The 22,755-nt window shown below is 44.3% G+C and overlaps 1 protein-coding gene across 5 annotated transcripts in view; it reads right to left on the reverse strand.

Moving 5' to 3' along the window:
• The window catches only part of si:ch211-1e14.1 (UPF0606 protein KIAA1549), a 405,473-nt gene extending 394,674 nt beyond the window's left edge, over window positions 1-10,799 (reverse strand). For 3 of the 5 annotated variants that reach the window (XM_068051054.1, XM_068051057.1, XM_068051053.1), the window contains exon 1: window positions 10,570-10,799. In XM_068051054.1, the coding sequence (XP_067907155.1) occupies window positions 10,570-10,717 (148 nt within the window). In that variant the 5' untranslated portion in view covers window positions 10,718-10,799. The remainder of the gene's footprint in view (window positions 1-10,569) is intronic. The other 2 variants (XM_068051055.1, XM_068051056.1) reach the window with 2 other exon arrangements.
• Between the last annotated feature and the right edge of the window lie 11,956 nt (window positions 10,800-22,755).

Below are 22,755 nucleotides of genomic sequence, written 5' to 3' on the forward strand. Positions count from 1 at the left end.
AGACCAGTTCTACGAGGAACTCCATAATATCATTAGTAGCATCTCCAATAACGAACATCTGTTCCTGCTGGGGGACTTTAATGCCGGGGTTGGGGCCGACCATGACTCATGGCCCTCTTGCCTTGGGCGCTATGGCATTGGAAGGATGAACGAGAATGGACAGAGACTGCTTCAGTTGTGTACCTATCATAACCTCTGCAACACCAACTCGTTCTTTCACACTAAACCCTGTCACCAGGTTTCTTGGAGGCACCCAAGATCACGTCGTTGGCACCAGCTGGACCTCATCATCGCGAGGCGAGCCTCTATAAACAGCGTTCAAATCACATGCAGCTTCCACAGTGCGGACTGCGACACCGACCACTCCCTGTTGTGCAAGGTTAGACTCAAACCAAAGAAGCTGCATCAGTCCAAACAGAAGGGCCACCCGCGCCATCAACACAAGCAGAATTTCTTATCCACAGCTGTTACAAAAATTTCTAAATTCACTTGAAAAAGCCCTTCAAAACACTCCCACAGGGGATGCAGAGACCAAGTGGGCCCACATCAGAGACGCCATCTATGAGTCAGCTATGACCACCTATGGCAAACACGTGAAGCGGAATGCAGACTGGTTTCAATCTCACTTTGAAGAGCTGGAACCTGTCATAGCCGCTGAGCGCATTGCACTGCTGAACTACAAGAAAGCCCCCAGCGAGTTAACATCCGTAGCACTTAAAACAGCCAGGCGCTGCGTAAATGACTACTGGCAACACCCATGCAGTCATATTCAGCTGGCCTCCGACACCGGAAACATCAGAGGAATCTATGATGGCATTAAGAGAGCTTTTGGGCCAACCATCAAGAAGATCGCCCCCCTCAAATCTAAATCAGGGGACACAATCACTGACCAACGCAAGCAAATGGACCGCTGGGTTGAGCACGACCTAGAACTGTACTCCACGGAGAATGTCGTCACTGAGGCCGCCCTCAATGCAGCCCAACCTCTGCCAGTCATGGATCAGCTGGACGTACAGCCAACAAAACCGGAACTCAGTAATGCCACTGATTCTCTAGCCAGCGGAAAAGCCCCTGGGAAGGATGGCATTACCCCTGAAATAATTAAGAGTGCTAAGCCTGCTATGCTCTCAGCACTCTACGAACTGTTTTGCCTGTGCTGGGATGAGGGAGCAGTACCACAGGACATGTGCGATGCCAATATCATCACCCTCTATAAAAACAAAGGTGACCACGGTGACTGCAACAACTACCTGCTCAGCATAGTGGGGAAAGTCTTCGCTCGAGTCGCTTTAAACAGGCTCCAGAAGCTGGCCGAGCGTGTCTACCCTGAGGCACAGTGTGGCTTTCGAGCAGAGAGATCGACCATTGACATGCTGTTCTCCCTTCGTCAGCTACAGGAGAAATGCCGCGAACAACAGATGCCCTGTTGCTTTCATTGATCTCACCAAAGCCTTTGACCTCGTCAGCAGACGTGGTCTCTTCAGACTACTAGAAAAGATCGGATATCCACCAAAGCTACTAAGTATCATTACCTCATTCCATGACAATATGAAAGGCACAATTCAACATGGTGGCTCCTCATCAGAGCCCTTTCCTATCCTGAGTGGCGTGAAACAGGGCTGTGTTCTTGCACCTACACTGTTTGGGATTTTCTTCTCCCTGCTGCTCTCACATACATTCAAGTCTTCAGAAGAAGGAATTTTCCAGCACGCAAGATCAGGTGGCAGGTTGTTCAACCTTGCCCATCTAAGAGCGAAGACCAAAGTACGGAAAGTCCTCATCACGGAACTTCTCTTTGCTGACGATGCTACATTAACATCTCACACTGAAGAGTGTCTGCAGAATCTCATCGACAGGTTTGCGGCTGCCTGCAACGAATTTGGCCTAAACATCAGCCTCAAGAAAACGAACATCGTGGGACAGGACGTCAGAAATGCTCCATCCATCAATATTGGCGACCACGCTCTGGAAGCGGTTCAAGAGTTCACCTACCTAGGCTCAACTATCACCAGTAACCTGTCTCTCGATGCAGAAATCAACAAGCACATGGGAAAGGCTTCCACTGCTATGTCCAGACTGGCCAAGAGAGTGTGGGAAAATGGCGCACTGACACGGAACACAAAAGTCCGCGTGTATCAAGCCTGTGTCCTCAGTACCTTGCTCTACGGCAGCGAGGCCTGGACAACGTATGTCAGCCAAGAGCGACGTCTCAATTCATTCCATCTTCGCTGCCTCCGGAGAATCCTTGGCATCAGGTGGCAAGACCGTATCTCCAACACAGAAGTCCTCGAGTCGGCCAACATCCCCAGCTTATACACCCTACAGAGTCAGCGGCGCCTGAGATGGCTTGGCCATGTGAGCCACATGGAAGATGGCAGGATCCCCAAGGACACATTGTACAGCGGGCTCGCCACTGGTATCAGACCCACCAACCGTCCATGTCTCCGCTTCAAAGACGTCTGCAAACGCGACATGAAGTCCTGTGACATTGATCACAAGTCGTGGGAGTCAGTTGCCAGCGATCGCCAGAGCTGGCGGGCAGCCATAAAAGCGGGGCTAAAGTGTGGTGAGTCAAAGAGACTTAGCAGTTGGCAGGAAAAAAGACAGAAGCGCAAGGGGAGAGCCAACTGCGAAACAGCCCTGACAACCAATTTTACCTGCAGCACCTGTGGAAGAATCTGTCACTCTTGTATTGGCCTTTATAGCCACCCCAGGCGCTGCTCCACAAACCACTGACCACCTTCAAGCGCTTACCCATTGTCTCCCGAGACAAGGAGGCCAAAGAAGAAGAACATATAAAATCACAGGCAGAAGAGGCAGAAAGGATAAGAATAGAAGCAACAAGCCATCCAGTGGTGGTGGGGGAAGAAACAGGAAGGGTAAGCTGTGGCAGCCAGAGCAGTGCAAAAAGGTGAATTGAGAACGATGGCTACTAACCTTCAAGTACCCATCTTCTCCATGCTTAACAAAGGAATATTCCCCACCATTTGTCTGATCCTTTAAACACTGCAGTTTAAGGGCTGTTTACATTTCAAATAACAAGGTCTTGGGAGGAAGGCCATTCGAGAAATAGATTTTAAAGGGGGCTTTTGAAAGTGCGAAGAGATATAGCAAGACAGAGGTGTTTAGGGAGTGCATTCCAAGTTATGGAGCCAAGACAGTTAAAGAATTTGCTGCTTAGGGTGGATTAGAAGTTGGGAGGGAAGGAAAAAAAAAAATGAAAGGATAGGCTTCTAAATCTGGAACAGTTAGGGAGTACCAGGTGACATAAGTATAAGTAACAAAAGTAAAGAGCAAGGCTCAATATTAGGATGTACTTACTTACAGAGAATCTACAGTAGCTTGCTGGCACATGCAGTGAGGACGGCATTGCTGCAAGCATCCAACAGGAAGCTGGACAGGCTCCTGAAAGTGGGTAATGGGCACATGGAAAATAGGTGAGACCAGTGTGGGGAGTGGGAAGGACAATCAGTCCCCGTGTTTGCCTGGAGGTTGCTTCATCATCTTCAGATTGGAGAGGAATTTCCCAGAATTTTTATTTTCCCTAAATTGGCCTACATTTTTTTCACCTCTCCCTCTGACTGTGTGGCTGGTGGGGTGGAAAGACATTGGATTGATGTGTGCAGAAGTTACACCTTGCCAGGACAGGACAGGCCTTTTCCATATTTTGATGTGTACTTATTCCATTGCACATTATATTAAGTTCAAGTCGAGTTGGTATGATTCCATATCACACTATTACACTTAACTGAAATCCCAGATATGTTACTAGATTCAGATGATGTGGCAGTGCAGTTAACTGGAGGTGTGGTTATAATCAGAACCTAACTGTTCTATACTGAATGTATCTGACCTACTTGTTTTTAACCTTACCTATTTCAGAGATAACAGACAAAAAAAAGCTAGCTCTCCTGGATTATTCTTTTTAAACCTGGAGCACTAACACTTTTTACCTCCAGTTAAGAGTAAAACAAGATAATTAAGGATCAGAGAGGCCATTTAATCCATCTATCCAGAGAGATCTTAACATTTCCTCCCATTATAGTTCCCAAGTGTTTCTTAAATAATTCAAGGGTTTTTGCTGCCACACAAACTGGAAGTTTATTCCACATATTGATCACTACCTGTGAAGAATTTCCTGACACCAATCCAAAAAGTACCTTTTACAAGTCTGAACCCAAGTCCCCTCATTCTACTGCCCACCCCTCAGTTTAACTTAAGGCAATATTCCAGGTTATTTTTTTCTACACCTTTTATAATTTAACACAGCCCTCTAAGCTCACCTCTTGGATACCTCCTTTGTCGGCTGAAAAGCCCAAGTCTTTCCACACTTTCCTCCTAATCCAAACCCAACACTAGGGATCAGCCTCATGGCTCATCTCAGAGCTGCATCCAGCCTTTGAATGTCTCCCTTGCTACATGTTCAACAGAATTTCTCCCTCCCAGTAACGGAACTTTTTAAAAAGGGAATCCAGTTTCCATAGTATTTTGCTTTTCAAAGGGCACTGTCTTGGAGGAAGAGGATGTGACAAATCTCTATCACACCCAATTATGCATTCTGACCCAGTTTAGCTTGGCTACAGAGCACAGGAGCTCAAATTAGTGAGTAAAGTGAAACATTTGAGACATGCACAAAATAAAGTTAGCTCTTTCTTTCCCTTACCAGTACTGTGCTGTGCACTTAAAACAAAGAAGTTCTGCCAGAAGATTCTGTACGAAAATGTACTCCAAAGTAGGAGGGGGAAACAAGAGCTACTTGGAGAGAATTAAGTAAAACTTACATTGGAAACACATCTCTGCATTTTAGGTGATGAGATTAAGTCATGCCAGCAGACTTAAAGCTTTCAAGTTACATCGATGGCAAATCTAGTCTTTTTACATTAAAGAATCCCTCCCCAATCAGATATGGTATCGAAACTTTTTTTAAAAAAGATTAAACAAAAACAAGAGACAGGAAAGGGTGATTATCATTGTCGAGGGGAGCCCAACCTCACAAGGAACATGCTTCTAATCCCTGGAGTTCCAAAATAGTTTATTTTGCATTTATATGGCAACATTTTAAGACCAAACAAAATATTTAAATATTCTGACTACCTGAGCCATACAGACCATGAAGGTCCCAAATTTGATTTACAGTGCATGGTGATTTGGCTGATTTCAACCAGGCCAATGGAGGGTCTCTGTCTTATGTATTGCAACACAATCCCCTCTCTGCGTATGAGCTGCCCCTCTCCCGTACAAAATCAGAAAGGGCCACCATAATTGCTCTTAGCACCTGGGTCAGGAAAGGAAAGGAATGGACATTAAGGATTCCTATTTCTGAGCACTATGCAGTGGCAGCTGTTGTAAGTGCATGCACAGACACAGAGTACAAACAGAACTGGCTTGTCTGTGAAGCTCTCCACAGTCAAAAAGTCCAGCTAACTGACTATTTCTGCCCAAAACCACATATGAAGAGCACTCACTCAGGCTAAGGTCTCGGGAGGGCCATCTGCACTCAAGAAAGAAGTTAATGCTTTCAAGAGCAGAGTAAGTTGGAAAGAAAAAAGGGGGGGAAAAAGACTCAAAAAGCCAATGTGCACCAACATTTAAAACAGCTGAGATTAAACTTAAAATTGTATTTTTTGTGGAGATTATTTTGGTTCCTTTCTAACAATCTCACAGTAAAGGATCCTCTAGGCAAGATGATAACATGGTGATTTTCACAATCAGTTTGAGAGTGAGAAACTTGGGTCTGAAGCTAGCGTCTTAAACTTAAATAAAGGCAATTATAAAGGTATGAAAACAGAGTTGGCGTCAGTGGACTGGGAAAATAGGTGAAAAGGTAACAGTTGATAAGCAGGGGCAGACATTTAAGGAGACATTTCATAACTCTCAACAAAGATATCGTCATGGTCCTGTAGTTTTTTTTTTCCAGGGAATATGCAGTTTGCCTTTAAGGCTTGCAAAGGATCAGTACTGCTTTAAGAACCAGCAAGCCTCAGGAATTAGAGAAAATGCATTTTCGGTTGCTGTTGGATACAAACATTTGGAGACTGCAGTTCAAAGGGTGCTTCTCATTACCATGGATATAGCCACTGGGAGTGAGTATCAAGCGATACATTTGTTACAATTCAATTTTGAACTGGCTTTTTAGTTGAAGACATTTTGTTCTAACAGGAGATTGTCAGACAGCTAGTGTTAGCACCTGGAAAAAGAGCTCTCAACCATTTAAACTGAAGGAAGAGAATTTTAGTCTGTTTAATTATTATCTCTCAAAATTCTAAAAAAAAAGTCAAGCCAAAACAGAGATCTCTGATAATTTGAGCTGAAGGAAGGGAAGTTAGACTGTGACAATCTTTTATCCCTCAAAAATTCTGAAGTTAGATTGACTCTATTGGAAGTGTTCGCAAGTTGTTAATTGTTGAAATCCATCACTGAAGAAGGAAGCATCACTTACTGCTGGAGTTAGACTATGGACTGTTCTACTGTTCCCCCATCAGATGGCTGCGAGGACCTCAAGCAACACTGGACTGTAAATTTGCAAGAACTCTAATTTTTTCTGTTTTAAATGTTGTTTATATCTTCATAGTGTTTAAGGATTTAGTTTTTCTAATTAAACAGTTAATTTGTTGATTTAAAGACATCTGGTTTGGTTAGCCTCATTCGGGGGTTAATAGATGGTACAATTTGGCTGGGTCTAACTTTAATTTGGGAAGTTTCAAATGATATATTAGGCGATCGGTGGAGGGACGGGACTGAATTATCAGTGCGTTTCTCCCACCACAATCAGAATCGTATATTTTGATTGGGGGCTTTGAGTGGAACGGTCAGTCATATCAGATATATACCATTAAGACTATGAGCTAACTATGAGCATCCATGGCTAACTAAGAAAGTTAAGGATGGGATCAAATTGAAGGAAAAGTGTACAATGCTGCGAAGATCAGCAATAAGCCAGAAGATTGGAAGATTTTTAAAAACCAGCAAAGGATGACTAAAACAATAATAACAAAGAGGGAGAAAACTAGCAAGAAATATAAAATGAATCAGTAAGAGCTTCTACAAGGATCAAAAGGAAGAGAGTAGCTAAAGTATAAATTAGAGATTGAGACTGGGGAATTAATTATGGGAAACAAGGAAATGGCAGAGACTTTGAACAAGTATTTTATATCTGCTTTCAAAGTAGAAGACAAAAAAAAGAACAGTAGAAAAGCAAGGGGAAAAAGGAATAGAGAAACCTAAAACAATCACAATCACTAGAGAAAAAGTACTAGGAAAAAAAAAATGGGACTAAAGGCTGACAAGTCCCCTGAACATGATGACCTGCATCCTTGGATCTTAAAGGAAGTGGCTACAGAGATAATGGATGCATTGGTTCTAATCTTCCAAAATTCCTAGATTCTGGAAAGGTCACAGCAGATTGGAAAGTGCAAATGTAACGCCCCTAGTCAAGAAAGGAAGAGGACAGAAAGCAGGAAACTATAGGCCAGTTAGCCTAAGTTTGTCATTGGGAAAATGCTGGTATCCATTATTAAGACAGTAGTAGCAGGACATTTAGAAAATCATAAGCCATCAGGTATAGTCAACATGTTTTCGTGAAAGGAAAATTGTGCATGACAAATTTATTATAGTGCTTTGAAGATGTAACAAGCAGAGCGGATAAAGGGGAACCAGTAAATGTACATTTCCAAAAGGCATTCAATAAGATGCTACATAAAAAAGGTTATTGCACAAGATAAGAGGTCATGGTGTTGGGAGTAATATGGTCACAGAACTGAAAGGCTAACTGTTTCTTTCCCCACAAATGCTGCCAGACCTGCTGTGTATTTCCAGCACTTTGTTTTTATTATAGATTTCCAGCATCTGCAGTATTTTGCTTTTATTCTGGAATATACTGACCTGTTTAAGGAGCTCAGAAGGGAAAACGATCGCTAGATGGAGAGGAGGGACAGATCGAGGGTGGGCTTTTTGAAGAGGTATTGATGACAATACAGCTGCTAAGAAAGGGAGAGGAACACTGTCTGAACAACAAGAGCCATTAGTAACATCAACCAGCGTGGAGGCCAGGAAAGGACAGTGACTAGTCAGCGGAGTGGGCAGGTGTTTGAGGGAGCAGGAGTTAGTCCCATGGAAGTTGTTCTTGGATGAGATAGGAAAAGAAATTATAGATTGACAGCCAATCACGTGAGTGGAGGGTTGAGTGTGGTCAGGACCAAAATGACTTTAGAAGGGCAGTATGGAGTGGGGCAAGTAGCAGCAGGAGAAATAGATGTACAGATGGTTTTCATCTTAGGGATGAACAAATGCAGTAATGGTACTACTTGAGTTTTAACGGACCTGTCTTTCACATTACGAACTTCGAACAGTGGAATTTATATTCATCATTAATAAAATTTCAATTTACCTTCTTCTTTAAAGAAAGAAAACAGCATGCAATACCACTGAAAACAAGATACTAAGTAGAGACTTTAGTAACTGTAACCTAACCACAAGGTTGAACACGATATCTGTAAATCAGACAAGAGCAAAGATATCTGAAGCCTTCAATTAGTTAATAACTTTGCAACCCAATCCGTTGTATTCATTATTCTACGTGTATTCAGTGTTGCTATTCCATTGTTTCATTAGCGACTAAATATCTCATCAGCAATCTTAATGCACCAAAGCATTGACATATGCCCAATACATATGCCAGGCCAGAATATGAAGAAAAACAGACACAACATTGGTCCTAGACTCAACAGTTTGAATAAAACCATGCAGTTACAGCACCGCTAAGAATTAAAATAAAATTTGTCCATTGCTGTCATGATGCTAAAACCAAGTTTATACCACTTGAGGCTATTATTCCCCTCCATTGAGATTTCAATTTTCTGCACAGGCTCACCTGGGTCCACACATGACCATTTTCTCTTGATTTCACAACTTCATACCTTTGCTGAGTGAGAGATCGAGACCTAATTGCTTAGTATATTCAACTGTCATAGTCTGTAATATTTCCACAAACATCAGTAGATAGGAGAAAGGCTCTCCCTACAGATCTAAGGTGAAGCCATTAGGGCCGATACTAGGTGTAGGAAAGATAATACTGGGAGAGGGGGAGTTAAAAAAAACACACACAATTTAATCAATGTAAAAAAATTGGTCATTCAGTAAACATATGCAGTCAAGTAACAGTATACAATAAATGTCCGGCACTCATTTACCTGAAAAATAGAAAGGGTTCATTTTTCCCCTTTGCTCTCAACTAAAACAAAACCAGTTAACAGCACAGCAAGCCGTGCATCATATATTTTGAAGTAAGCTTTCAAGCTGGTCAAATTTACATTCCTTACATAAGAACATAGGAAATAGGAGCAGGAGAAGACTATGCAGCCCTCCGAGCCTGTTCTGCCATTCAATATGATCATGGCTGATCTTCAGCTTCAACTCCACTTTCCTGCCCGCTCCCCATTTCCTTTGATGCCCTGAGAAAATCTGCCTTTCGGCCTTAAATGTATTCAATGTTGGAGCATCCACAACCCTCTGGGGTAGAGGGTCCCAAAGATTCACAACCCTTTGAGTGAAGAAATTTCTCATCTAGTCATAAATGATCAGCCCCGTACTCTGAGACTGTGCCCCTGTGTTCTAGATTCCCTAGCCAGGGGATACTATCTCTCAGTGCCTACTCTGTCAAGCCCCTTCAGAATCTGGTATGTTTTAATGAGATCACCTATAATGTAAAAAATAACTGTACATTTAAGTTCAAGTCCATTTTGTTTCAAATTGTGACCCTCCTCTCCCAAAGACAGTGATCTTGTTGGGGGTACAATTCCACTTATGTCAATTACCCTCCAGTTACCTCACCCAAGTGATATGCTTCAGGCCTGAGTCTTGACAGTGAGTACTGACATAGTGGAGGGCCATCACATCCACGCTCATCTGATGTACATGTATCTGCCTTGGCCATCATGAGTCACTGAGCAGCATGGAAAAGCTGGAACTCCGGCTGATCTTTGCCACCCCTCGTTCAAGGCCAATTGTTCTGTCAACTGGGCTGAGATCAGCCAAGGCTGAGAAGCAATCCTGGAGCCTCGTCTGTATGGTTTAGTGCAACATCATCACCCTGAAGATTTAATCACCCGGCTACAGGCATGGTTTTATTTTAACCCAAGGTAATCAGGGCAAAGCCACAATCTTGCCCACAAAATAAACACAACTTGTAATGAGTTGGTAACTGATCACAATGAACCTACAACACAGTTTCAATCCCAACCTCCCCATCAACTTCATACAAGTACAACCTTGAGCAGTACCATATCATAAAAACACCGGGCACAAATAATGTGACCGTAGCAACAAAAATAATTGGGGATCACTCAGCAAGCCACATCACCGTTACTCTGGACAAGAAACTCAACAGCATTTTAAACAATACCGTTTATGGCACACACACTAAAAGGTGGGAGCGAGATCTCACAGCAAATAAAGAATAGAGCAAATGCGTTAAAAAATGAATCACTGGAACACAAAAAAAATGCAATGACGGGCTGTGCAAAGACTGGGTTTACATTTTAAACGAACAACAGAACAGGGACCGCTACTTACCAAACGGGTTGCCAGAAGCCGGGAGCCATAAGAGCAGCGAAGCCAAGAACAAGGAGCTGAAGTTCCCGAGGAGACTGCATCTTACCGAGGGCCGGTACCCCAAGAACAGGGGAGAGAGCCGCGATCGCTGGTCAACAAGCCTTTCCATAGTACTTGCTCCTCCACCTTCCACTCTACCTCCTCTTCTCCTCGCTGCCGCTGCCGCTGCCCTTCCCCTTCCCCTTCCCTCTCTCCTTCTCACATCGGAAAGCGCTCCGCCAGCACGCGCAGCCACCACTCAGGACTCGAGCGGAGAAGAGACGTTACAACCCCGCCGTCTCAAGCCGCGCGCACGTCGTGACATCACCCCAAGCACGCCCTTCCACCAATCAGTTTTCTCCCCTTATGCCCCACCGGCCCGGCTTTTCCCGCCTTTCCAAACAGACCGTTAAGCACGTGCCATCTTTCGCGGTGCGGAGGTGGGCGCGTGCTGTTTGCGACCCCGACATGTTGGAACTGGGAGTTACAGGTGTGATTCCAATTCGGTCCATCCCAGCTCACCCAACCAGAGAGACCCAACTGCAGCCAAGGCAAGAAACAGTTATTTAACCTTATTTTACCTTACCCTACCTTGCCTTACTGTACCCTGCTCTGTCTTACCTTATTCTACCCTACCTTACATTACTTCTATAATAAATTGAACATTGAGTTCAGTAATTTCGGAGCATGACTTCCCCCCCCCCCCCATTTTATTTTTAGTTTCTTTTTTATTTTGTTTTAGTTTGTTTCATCATTCAATTTTTTTTAGTATGTGCCTGCCAATTTTTTTCATGTTTGTGCTTTTGGTTAGGGCTTTCATTATTCTGTCATTTAACACCCTCTCTGTACTAATGCTTTGTCTTTCACGACACCATAAACACACTCTTTGCCTTTGCCCAATGACCTCCTTGTCAGTTTTTCTCTGTGACCCTCTGTCCTAGCCACACCTTCCCTTTTGTTTTCTGTTGCCCCAGCCCTGCTTTATTTGCTAAAAACCTATTACATTTTTAACCTTTGCCAATTCTGATGAAAGGTCACTGACCTGAAACATTAACTCTGCTGCTCTCTCCACAGATGCTGCCAGACCTGCTGAGTATTTCCAGCACTTTTTGTTTTTTACTTCAGATTTCCAGCATCTGAAGTATTTGGCATTTATTACTTTACTTCTACCCTTTCCCTACACAAGAGGCCTGCTACCCGACCCGAACCCAATGGGACGCGACGACGTGTCGAGTTTGGTTCGGACCCATCTTCAGGGTCCGGCTTTCGGGCTCATTTCAGGTCGGGCTGAGTCCAGGTAGAGTCGGGTTGGGCCAGACACACAGGGTACGTGCTCTGCTGGTAAGTATTGAAATTAAGAAAACTTACCTGAGCTGGGAGTCCGTGACGGAACTGAGTCGGCGCAGTGAGCGAGTGACATCACTGTGATGTCATCACATATGCGCTGCAGCTTCTTGCAGATTCGGTGTCAAGAAGGTAAGTAAACGGATGCTCGGGTCAAGTCAGGGTGGGGTCGGGTCGGGCGCGGGGTAAAATCGGAGGGACTCGGTCAGGATCGGGCTCAGGTCCGTTGTGGTTCGGTCGGGTTCGGGTCAGGTTGCTTTATTCCGACCTGAGCAGGCCTCTACCCTACACCACCTCTAGTATTCACTCCACTTGATGATGATTGTGGAAAGACTTTCTGCTATAACTCATGCATTTACTCTTTCGTCACTTTGAAGTCTTTCCAATGGCTGTTGGGTCAATAACCACAGGACATAGTTTTAAGGTGTTTGGCAAAAGAACAGAGGTAGCATGGGGAACCTTTTTTATGCAATGGGCGGTTCAGATTTAGAATGCACTGCCTCCGGATTATCCGCACTCCCTGCGCAAGCACCATTCCCTCCAATCTTTTAAAAGATACCACAGGGACAAGACTGGGTAACAGCTCTCCAGTGGAGATAAAAAGTCAGAACCCGCCGGAAAACCCCGAATCTGTCCGACGTTGGGAACCCACTATTCCCAATGTCAGCAGATGTCAGCTGTGAAATTGATTTGCAATTTTAAAAAAAAACTGACCAATCATCTGCTGAGCATTCCCACTCTCTGCAACTGTCAGAGAGAGAGAGGGGGACAGAGAGATGGGGGGGACAAAGAGAGAGAGGTGGGGAGACAGAGAGAAAGGGGGGGCCAAAAAGAGAGAAAGGAGCACAGAGAGAGAGGGGGACAGAAAGAGAGGGGATAGAAAGAGTGGGGGGACAGAGAGAGAGGGAAGGCAGAGAGAATGAGAGATGGGGAACAGAAAGAGGGGGATAGAGAGAGAGAGGTGGGGACAAAAAGAGAGAGAGGAGCAGAGAGAGAGAGGGGGACAGAGAGAGAGGGGTGACAGAGGGGGGAACAGAGAGAGAGAGGGTACAGAGAGAGAGATGGGGGACAGAGGGGAACAGAGAGAAAAGAGGACAGAGAGAAGGGTACAAATAGAGAGAGAGATGGGGACAAAGGGAGAGGGGACAGAGAGGGTACAGAGAGAGTGAAAGGGGGGCAGAGAGAGAGAGGGGGGGACAGAGAGAGATGGGAGCAGAGAGAGGCAGGACAGAGAAAGAGAGGGGACATAGAGAGTGAGGATGATACAGAGGGGGGGGAGCAATACGGGGGGGCACAGGGAGAGGGAGAGAGAGTCATCAAGATCACTCCTGACAGATGGACATCTATCCCAATACTCCACGTCGCTACAAGAAGTGTACGGGCAGACATTGACTACTTATGCTGGCAAAAAAGTGCCAGGTATATCACTAAAACAGTGTCCAACGTAGTGATGAGCAAGTAAGTCAATAAATTAATCCTTTTTAAAGCTTCTTCACAAAAATACATATTTGTTGTTGTTTTCATTAATAGTAAGATAAATTTTTAATGCCTTTATCTTTCTAAAATTGTCTCACCGGCCCCCTATGTCAGACAAAAATTGTAATGTAGCCCCCCACACGAGAAGGTTACACAATCCTGGTTTAACCTATGTGGTGGGAAAGCTTTTGGAAATGGTAATCCGGGACAAAATTAATGGTCACTTGGTCATGTGTGGATTAATTAAAGAAAGCCAGCACGGATTTGTTAAAGGCAAATCATATTTAAATAATTTGATTGAATTTTTCAGTGAAGTAACAGAGAGGGTTGATGAGGGTAAAGCGGTTGATGTGGTGTACTTGGACTTGCAAAATATGTTTGATAAAGTGTCACATAACAGGCTTGTCAGCAAAGTTAAAGCTCATGGAATAAAAGGGACAGCAACAGCATGGATACAAAGTTGGCTGAGTGACAGGAAACAGACAGTAGTGGTGCACAGTCATCAGGAAGGTAGGTGGTGGTGTAGTGGCAATGTCACTGGACTACTAATCCAGAGCCCAGGTTAATGCTCTGGGGACATGGGTTCAAATCCCATGGTGGTGAAATTTGAATTCAATTAATAAATCTGGAATTAAAAGCTAGTCTAATAATGACCGTGAAACAATTGTCAATTGTTGTAAAAACCTATCTGGTTCACTAATCTCCTTTAGGGAAGGAAATCTGCCATCCTTACCTGGTCTGGCCTATATGTGATTCCAGATATACATCAGTGTGGTTTACTCTGAAATGCCCTAGCAAGCCACTCAGTTCAAGGTCAAGTGATGCCCATATCCCACAAACAAATAAAAAAAGGTTGTTTTTCAGTCTGAAGGAATATATATGATGGGGTACCCAGGGGTTGATATTCGGACCACTGCTTTTCTTGATCTATATTAATGACCTAGACTTGGGTGTGCAGGGCACAATTTCAAAATTTGGAGATGGGTTGGAAGTATTGGGAACTGTGAGTAGGATAGTGATAGACTTTAAGAGGACGTAAACGAGCTGGTGGAATGTGCGGACATGTGGCAAATAAAATTTAATGCAGAGAAGTGTGAAGCGATACATTTTGGTCGGAAAAACAAAGAAAGGAAATATAAAATAAAGGATACAATTCTAAAGGGGGTGCAGGAGCAGAGGGACCTGGGGTATGTGTACACAATCGTTGAAGGGGGCAGGACAGGTTGAGAATACGGTTAATAAGGCATAGAATACGAAAGCAAGGAAGTTATGGTGAACCTTTATAAAGTACTGGTTTGTCCTCAACTGGAGTATTGCTTCCAGTCAATTCTGGGCACCACACTTTAGGAAGGATGTGAAGGCATTGGAGAGGGTGCAGGAACAATTTACGAGAATGGTTCCGGGGTTGAGAGACTTCAGTTACATGGATCGATTGGTGATGCTGGGGCTGTTCTTAGAGGAGAAGTTTGATAGGAGATTTGATAGAGGTGTTCAAAATCATGAGAGGTCAGGACAAAGTAGAAAGGGAGAAACTTCCCATTTGCGGAAGGGTCAAAAACCAGAGGACACTGATTTAAAGTGATTGGCAAAAGAACCAGAGGTGAAATGAGGAAAGACTTTTTTACGCAGCGAGTGGTTAAGATCTGGAATGCACTGCCTGACAGTGTGGTGGTGGCAGATTCAATCATGACTTTCAAAAAGGAATTAGGTAATTATCTGAAGAGAGAAAATTCACAGGGCTAGGGGGAAAAGGCGGGAGAGTGGGACTAGCTAGGTTGCTCTTACAGAGAGCCGGCACATACACAACAGGTCAAATGGCTTCCTTCTGTGCTGTAATCAGTCTATGATTGTACGATGTTGTACAATAACTATTCTTTTCTACGATTTGACTGGGGCCATAGGCGCACATTCTGTTAATGTGCCCTGGACCCCTTGTCCTGCTGTCAAGCTTTACGTCGAATCTGCTAAATCTGGTAAATCAATCCACAGAATTAAGCCTACCAAATTCTGTTTAAGCTTATGCTTTGTAGTTGTTGCTTAGTCCTGTTGTAAATAGATGCATTTAAGGAAAAGGAAGGAAGACTTGCACTTCTATAATGCTTTTCACAACCACCAGACGTCCCAAAGCGTTTTACAGCCAATGAATTACTTTTGAAGTGCAGTCACTGGTGTAATGTAGGAAAAGTGGCAGCCAATTTTGACACAGCAAGCTCCCACAGAGCAGTATGGTAATATCTGTATAATCTGTTTTTGTGGTGTTGATTGAGGGATAAATATTGGCCTGGACATTGGGGATAACACCCTGTTCTTCTTTGAAATAACTCATTGCAACCTTTTACCTGAGAGGGCTGGCAGGACCTCAATTTAACATCTCATCTGAAAGACAGCACCTAGTGTTAGCCTAGATTTTTGTGCACAAGTCCTGGAGTGCGACTTGAACCCACAATCTTGTGACTTAAAGGAAAGCGTGCTAACAACTATACCACAGCTAACATTTAAGGAGAAACTAGATAAGTACACAAGGGAGTTAGAAATAGAAGAATATGTTGGTAGAGTGAGATAAAGTAGGGTAGGGTGGAGCATAAGCACCAGCACAGACAAGTTGTGCCAAATGGTTCTTTTGAAGAGCTATCCAGTTAATCCTTGTCACTCACATGTCAATACATTTTTTTCTCCTTCTGTTATTTATCCAATTCTCTTGAAGGATGTTATTGAATCTGTATCCAGCACTCTGTTAGGTAGTGCATTCCAAACCCTAATCACTCATTGCATAAAAAGGTTTTCCTCATGTCGACTCTGGTTCTTTTGCCAATCACCTTAAAATTGTGCGCTCTGGGTTATTGGCCTTACAGCCGTTGGAAACTGTGGCCTCAATTTTACAAGCGCATCGCAATTTGCAGCACGCCCTTTGAAGGTGGCGGTCTGCCCGTGTGGATCGCCCATCGCTGAGCACCCCAATATTTCGCGTGGGGGCTCAGTTAAATGGAGGCGGGCGTAACGGCTGCCCCCGATGACATCATTGGGGGCGGCCACACCATCCATGACAATGGGATCAGGTGCCACTGCGCAGGTGCCGGCGCCATTTTTAAAGGGCTTCAAGCCCTTACCGGTAGTTTAACTTTTTAAAGGCACATTGTGGGCAAATGAAAATTGAAAACTTTTCCAACAGATCAATGCCCTTCTCCCACCCACCTACCCCACCCCCCCCCCCCCCACATGGCCATTTAACGTTATTTACACATCGGAAAACCTCTTCTTGCTAATCATCAACTTTGCTGCCCAAACTTTGTAACTTTGCCCTTCAGCCCCTTCGCACCATCCCCTCAGTCTATGGAAAAATTTTCCCCATTCCCCCCAGCACCCGCCCTGAAACTTTCACTCCTCCCCGCTCCCCACCAGTGTCTCGCCTCGGATCTCTGAATGGACTTCCGGCCATTGGCCGGAATATCAGTGTGGGACGGCTGCCGGGACAAGGTAAGTTTATTTGCATGTGTTTTAATTAATTTTAATATTAAATTTAAAGCCCCACCGCCAAGTGGTGGAGGGGCCACACCAAGGCCTCGTGCTGCCGATAAAATGCAGCAGGGCTTCTCAGCGTCAGGGGTCATGGCAGGCCTCTCCCGGAAGAATTTTCTGGGGCCCCCCACCACGACCCAGGGGGCAAGTAAAATTTAGCCCTGTTTCTCTTTATTCTATTCAAACCTTTCATGATTTTTAGATACCGCTTTCAAATCTCCTCTTCGCCTTCTCCACTCTAAGAAGAACAACCCCAGCTTCTCCAATTTATCCACGTAACTGAAGTCCCTCATCCCTGCAACCATTCTAGTAAATGTCTTCTGTACCTTCTTTGAGGCCTTACCCTACTTCCTAAGTGTGTTACCCAGAATTGGACACAATACTCCAGCTGGGGTCAAATTGTGTTTATATAGGTTTAGCATAACTTCTTGGCTTTTGTACACCATTCCACTATTTATAAAGCCCAGGATCCCATAAGCTTTATTAACTGCTTTGTTTTTATGACAATCGATGATAGTTTCATGGCACCATTTTGACAGGCTTTCAATTCCAGATTTTTAAAAATTAATTAATTAAATTTTATTAATTGAATTTAAATTCCATCAGCTGCCTTGGTGAGATTTGAACCCATGTTTCCAGGATATTAGCATGGGCCTCTGGACGACTAGTTCAGTGACATTACCACCACGCCACTATCTCCCCATCTTTGGGTTGTCTTTCCTGTTAACCAAAAATCTATTCTCATACTGTCTCTTTGGCCCTCTTATTGCCTTTTTCACTTCTCTCTACTTTTTATATTCAGCCTGGTTCTCCCTTGTATTATCAAGCTGACATCTGTCATACACCCTCTTTTTCTGCTTCATGCTATTCTCTAACTCCTTCACCATCCAGGAATCTCTGGCTGTGGTTGTCCTGCCTCTCCCCTTGTGGGAACATACCCAGACAGTACCAGAGCCATCTCCTCTTTAAAGGCTGCCCATTGCTTATTTATATTTCTACCTGCCAGTCTTTGACTCCAATTTATCCGGGCCAGATCTCCTCAATTTGTTAAAATTAGCCCTCTTCCAGTTAAGTAATTTTTTATTGCTCCTCGTCCTTCTCATAACTAATCTACACCTTACAATACTATGATCACTATTGCAGAGGTACTCCCTGATTGTGACATTCTCTACTTGACCCATTTCATTCCCTAGAACTATATTCAGCAATGCCTCCTTCCTTGTTAGGCAGGAAATATACTGATCAAGAAAATACTCCTGAACACACCAAAAATGCCTTCCCTTCCCTGCCCTTAACATCATCACAGCCCCATTCAATATTGGGATAGTTAAAGCCTCCCTTTATCACTACTCTATACTTCCACCTCTCAGTAATTTATTTTCAAATCTACTCCTCTATCTTCTCCCCCTATTTGGTGGCCTATGAAATACACATGGTTGCATAATTGCTCCTTTATTGTTTCTTACCTGCAACCAAATAGATTATGGCTGGGTTTTAATGCAGAGGCATTGGCCCCGCCCACCAGCTGGAAAGTTGGGGTAGAGCCTGTATCTGCTGGCCCAAGAAGCCACAACGCGAGGGCTGGCAGCTCGTAAGTCGCAGCAGTGCCACCCAGCCAACGATGGAGGCCTCGAGTTCAGTTAAGTGGGGTAGGCTTGCCGGAGCAGGCCCCAGCAAGGGGTGAGGTGGGGTGCTGGTGACCGAGAGGCCTGGAGTGGGGGGTCAAGCTGGGGCAGCCCTTTCTGCTGGGGGGCCTCCATGGGGAACAGGGTGCATGAGTAGAAGGATACCCACCTCACCTCCGAGCCCACAGTCAGGCCACCACGTTATACATGACATTGGCCCCTCCTGCCTCTGTTAAAATACCAGCGGCAGCAGGAAGAGGCCCTTATGTGATCATTAATTAGTCACAAGGGCCTCAATAGGCCCAAGGACAGGCGGGCTGCCCGACACCTAGCCCACCACTGGTAAAATACCAGCAGAGGCGGGGTAGGTGGTGGGCACGGTATCCCCCTGCCATCTCACCCAATTTTACAACCCCCTCCCCCCGCCAGCCAGCCCAGTCCCACAAACTTCTGGCCTCTGTCTTTGACCCCTCAAGGGCATTCTCTCTTTTGGCACTGTAATATTTTTCTTAATCAAAACTGCTACCACCCACCCCCCCTCCTTTTTGTTTCTTCCCTATCTTTCCTCAGTTTCTTGTATCCATGAATATTAAGTATCCAATCCTCCCCTTTTTTGAGCCAGATCTCAGTTATCACCACAATATCATATTCCCACATGGCTGTGTGCAGATGTAGCTCACCAACCTCATTAACCACTCTTCGTGCATTTACACACATGCACTCCAAGCCTAACTGAGCTATTATTTTTTCTATGATCACATCTATTTCTGTATTATCTCTAACTCTATATGACTTTCCCAGTCCTCTGTGTACCTCGTTTCTACTTTTTAATGCCACATCTTCGTGCTCAAACCCCAGCCAAATTAGTTTAAACCCTCCTCCACAGCACTAGTGAAACCGCTTGCAAGGATATTGGCCCCAACTCTGTTTAGGTGCAACCCATCCATCTTGAGCAGATCCTTCTTGCCACAAAACTGGTCCTAATGCCTCAGGAGTCTGAGGCCTTCCCTCCTGCACCATGTCTCTAGCCACACATTAACTACCATATCCTCCTATTTCTACTCTCAATAGTACATGACACTGGGAGTAATCCAGAGATTATAACCTATGAGATTCTGCTTTTTAGTTTCCTGCCTACCTCCTTAAACTCTGGCAGGACTTCAACCCTCTTCCTCGACATGTTGTTTGTTTCAAGGTGGACCACAGTTTCTGTCTCTTCTCCTTCCCCCAGAAGAATGTTCTGCAACCTCTTCGTGATGTCCCTTGCTCTGACATCAGGGAGGCAACGTACCATATGGTTCTCATGTCGACGGTAGCAGAATTGTCTGTCTGTTCCTATGACTACTGAATCCCCAATTAATGCTGCTTTCCTACGCATTGCTGTGCCCCACCTTTGCAGTCCATTGCCAGGCTTGAGATTGCATTCATTCAAGATGTCATCACCATCACCGGTATTCAATGCTGAACATTGGTTTGAGTGCCCTACAAATCCGAAGGATTCCTGCATTGCCTGCCTCTACTTACTCTTCCTGGTGGATAACCCGCTTGCTATTCTGAATTTCGAGTAGTTGTGGGGTGACCACTTCCTAAAAGCTACGATCTTATGAAGATGTAATTCTTAATATTTCCCACATGTCGACAGTCCAAACATACAACTGAGTACAAATCAATTGACAAAACAGAATTCAATATTGCAGATGTTTTGTTTCCACCTGATATTTTACTCTTAAGTACTGATCGATTTCTTGCATTTTCTGTTTTACACCCATAATCCTCTCACTGGTAACGATCTGATTCGTTTGATCACATATTGGTTGTTAAATATACTTAAAGGTAAAGGTGATTTATTACTTCAGTTGAGAAGGAAATGTTCCTACAGAAAGTACGACATGAGCAGTTTTTGGGGAAGCAAGCATACTCATTCTGACTTGCTTCTATCTGATGCCTAAGCCCTGGTACACCATGAGAAGATAAAAGTGGGTTTGGATGTGATGGTGCTTCCTTCCAGTTAAATGGCCTTCTGATGCTTTACTGTTGAGTTTCATACATGAATAAAAGCCAGCTAGGTTGATCCCAGAGGGTGACCAATGTCCATGAAGCCAGTATTATTTTGGTTGACAAAAATGGGAAACAAAATAGTCATTTACTATAATTATTGTATTTTCAACAATTATGATTAGTTATGAATTATGATTAGTATTCCAATGAAGCTATACACAGCAGGAAGATATCAGTGGAATGGTCAGGTGGACGGAAAAGTGGCAAATGAAATTCAATCCAGAGCAGGGTCAGGTAAGGCATTTGAGGAAGACAAACAAAGCAAGGGAATACCCAATAAACGGTAGGATACTGAAAAGCGTAGAGGATTATTTCCACCCAGATGATGGTGGGAGTCTGGAACTCACTGCCTGAAAGGGCGGTAGAGGCAGAAGCCCTTAATTGTCACATTTAACAAAATACATTTTCAAGTGAATTTAGAAATTAATGTAACAGCTGTGGATAAGAAGTTCTGCTCGTGTTGATGCGCAGGTGGCCCTTCTGCTTGGAGTGATGCAGCTTCTTTGGTTTGAGTCTAACCTTGCTGCACACCAGGGAGTGCTTGGTGTCACAGTCCGCACTGTGGAAGCTGCGTGTGATTTGAACACTGTTTAAGGAGACTCGCCTTGTGATGATGAAGTCCAGTTGGTGCCAACGACGTGATCTTGGGTGCCTCCATGAAACCTGGTGACAGGGTTTAGTATGAAAGAACGAGTTGGTGACGCAGAGGTTGTGATAGGTACACAACTCCAGCAGTCTCTGTCCATTTTCATTCATCCTTCCAATGCCATAGCACCCAAGGCAGGAGGGCCATGAGTCATGGTCGGCCCCAACCCTGGCATTAAAGTCCCCCAGCAGGAACAAATGTTCAGTATTAAGAATGCTACTAATGATATGATGGAGTTCCTCGTAGAACTGGTCTAGAACTTTAAACTAGACCAGTTCTATGAGGAACTCTAGCTGTGTAAGATTACCCAAAAATGAGGTCAAAGTTATGGGTAGTTTAAAGTAGTTTATGAAGAAGCAGCAGTTTGAGTCTGATGATGCACAAGCAAAATAGGCAGAAAATAAATACGGCCTTGACATGTTGAATGGTTTACCGATCCCAGATTGTACAGTGGTGCATAAAGATGATGGCAGTCGCCCCAATGGATGAGACAGGTAAGGTGTTGTTGGTCTCTTTGGTCCTCAGAATCCTCAGCCTTGAGCTAACCAAAGTGTTAGGCAGAAGCCAGCTTCAGGAAGCTCTCCTTCTCCCCTTCGCTCCGAAAAAGACTAAGGACTTCCCTCCCGAGCACTTGTTTATTGTGATGCACGGAAGGAGCAGTGGTGAAATAAACAATGAAATGGAAAGGTTATGAATTAAAAAGTCAACTATTAAACAAAACCACAAGAACATGGACACTAATATCACAGTCAAAATGGAGCTTTTTCCCAGGGTGGAAGAGTCAGTTACTCGGGGACATAGGTTTAAGGTGCGAGGGGCAAAGTTTAGAGGGGATGTGCGAGGCAAGTTTTTTACACAGAGGGTGGTGAGTGCCTGGAACTTGCTGCCAGGGGAGGTGGTGGAAGCAGATACGATAGCAACGTTTAAGAGACATCTTGACAAATACATGAATGGGAAGGGAATAGAGGGATATGGGCCCCGGAAGTGCAGAAGGTGTTAGTTTAGGCAGGCATCAAGATCGGCGCAGGCTTGGAGGGCCGAATGGCCTGTTCCTGTGCTGTACTGTACTTTGTTCTTTTATATGCACTTGAAATGCTGTAACCCACAGGGCTAAGGACCAAGAGCTGGAAAGTGAGATTAGGCAGGATCACTTCTTTTTGCCTGGCACAGATATGATGGGTTGAATTGCCTCCTTCTGTGTTGTAATTTTTCTGTTTCCAGAAAAACAAAAGCAACATTGAAGAGACAAGACTAAAGCGCAAATCTGAATTATTTCTAATACATAAATAATTCTGTTTGGAACTGCACACAAGGCTCAACACCTTCAATAGAATTAAAGTACTGTAGCAAAGCCTCACCAAAGCCTTTGACCTCATCAGCAGACGTGGTCTCTTTAGACTGCTAGCAAAGATTGGATGTCCACCAAAGCTACTAAGTATCATCACCTCATTCCATGACAATATGAAAGGCACAATTCAGCATAGCGGTACCTCATCAGACCCC

The sequence above is a fragment of the Heterodontus francisci genome, chromosome 18, assembly GCF_036365525.1.
Source record: "Heterodontus francisci isolate sHetFra1 chromosome 18, sHetFra1.hap1, whole genome shotgun sequence".
Lineage (NCBI taxonomy): Eukaryota > Metazoa > Chordata > Chondrichthyes > Heterodontiformes > Heterodontidae > Heterodontus > Heterodontus francisci.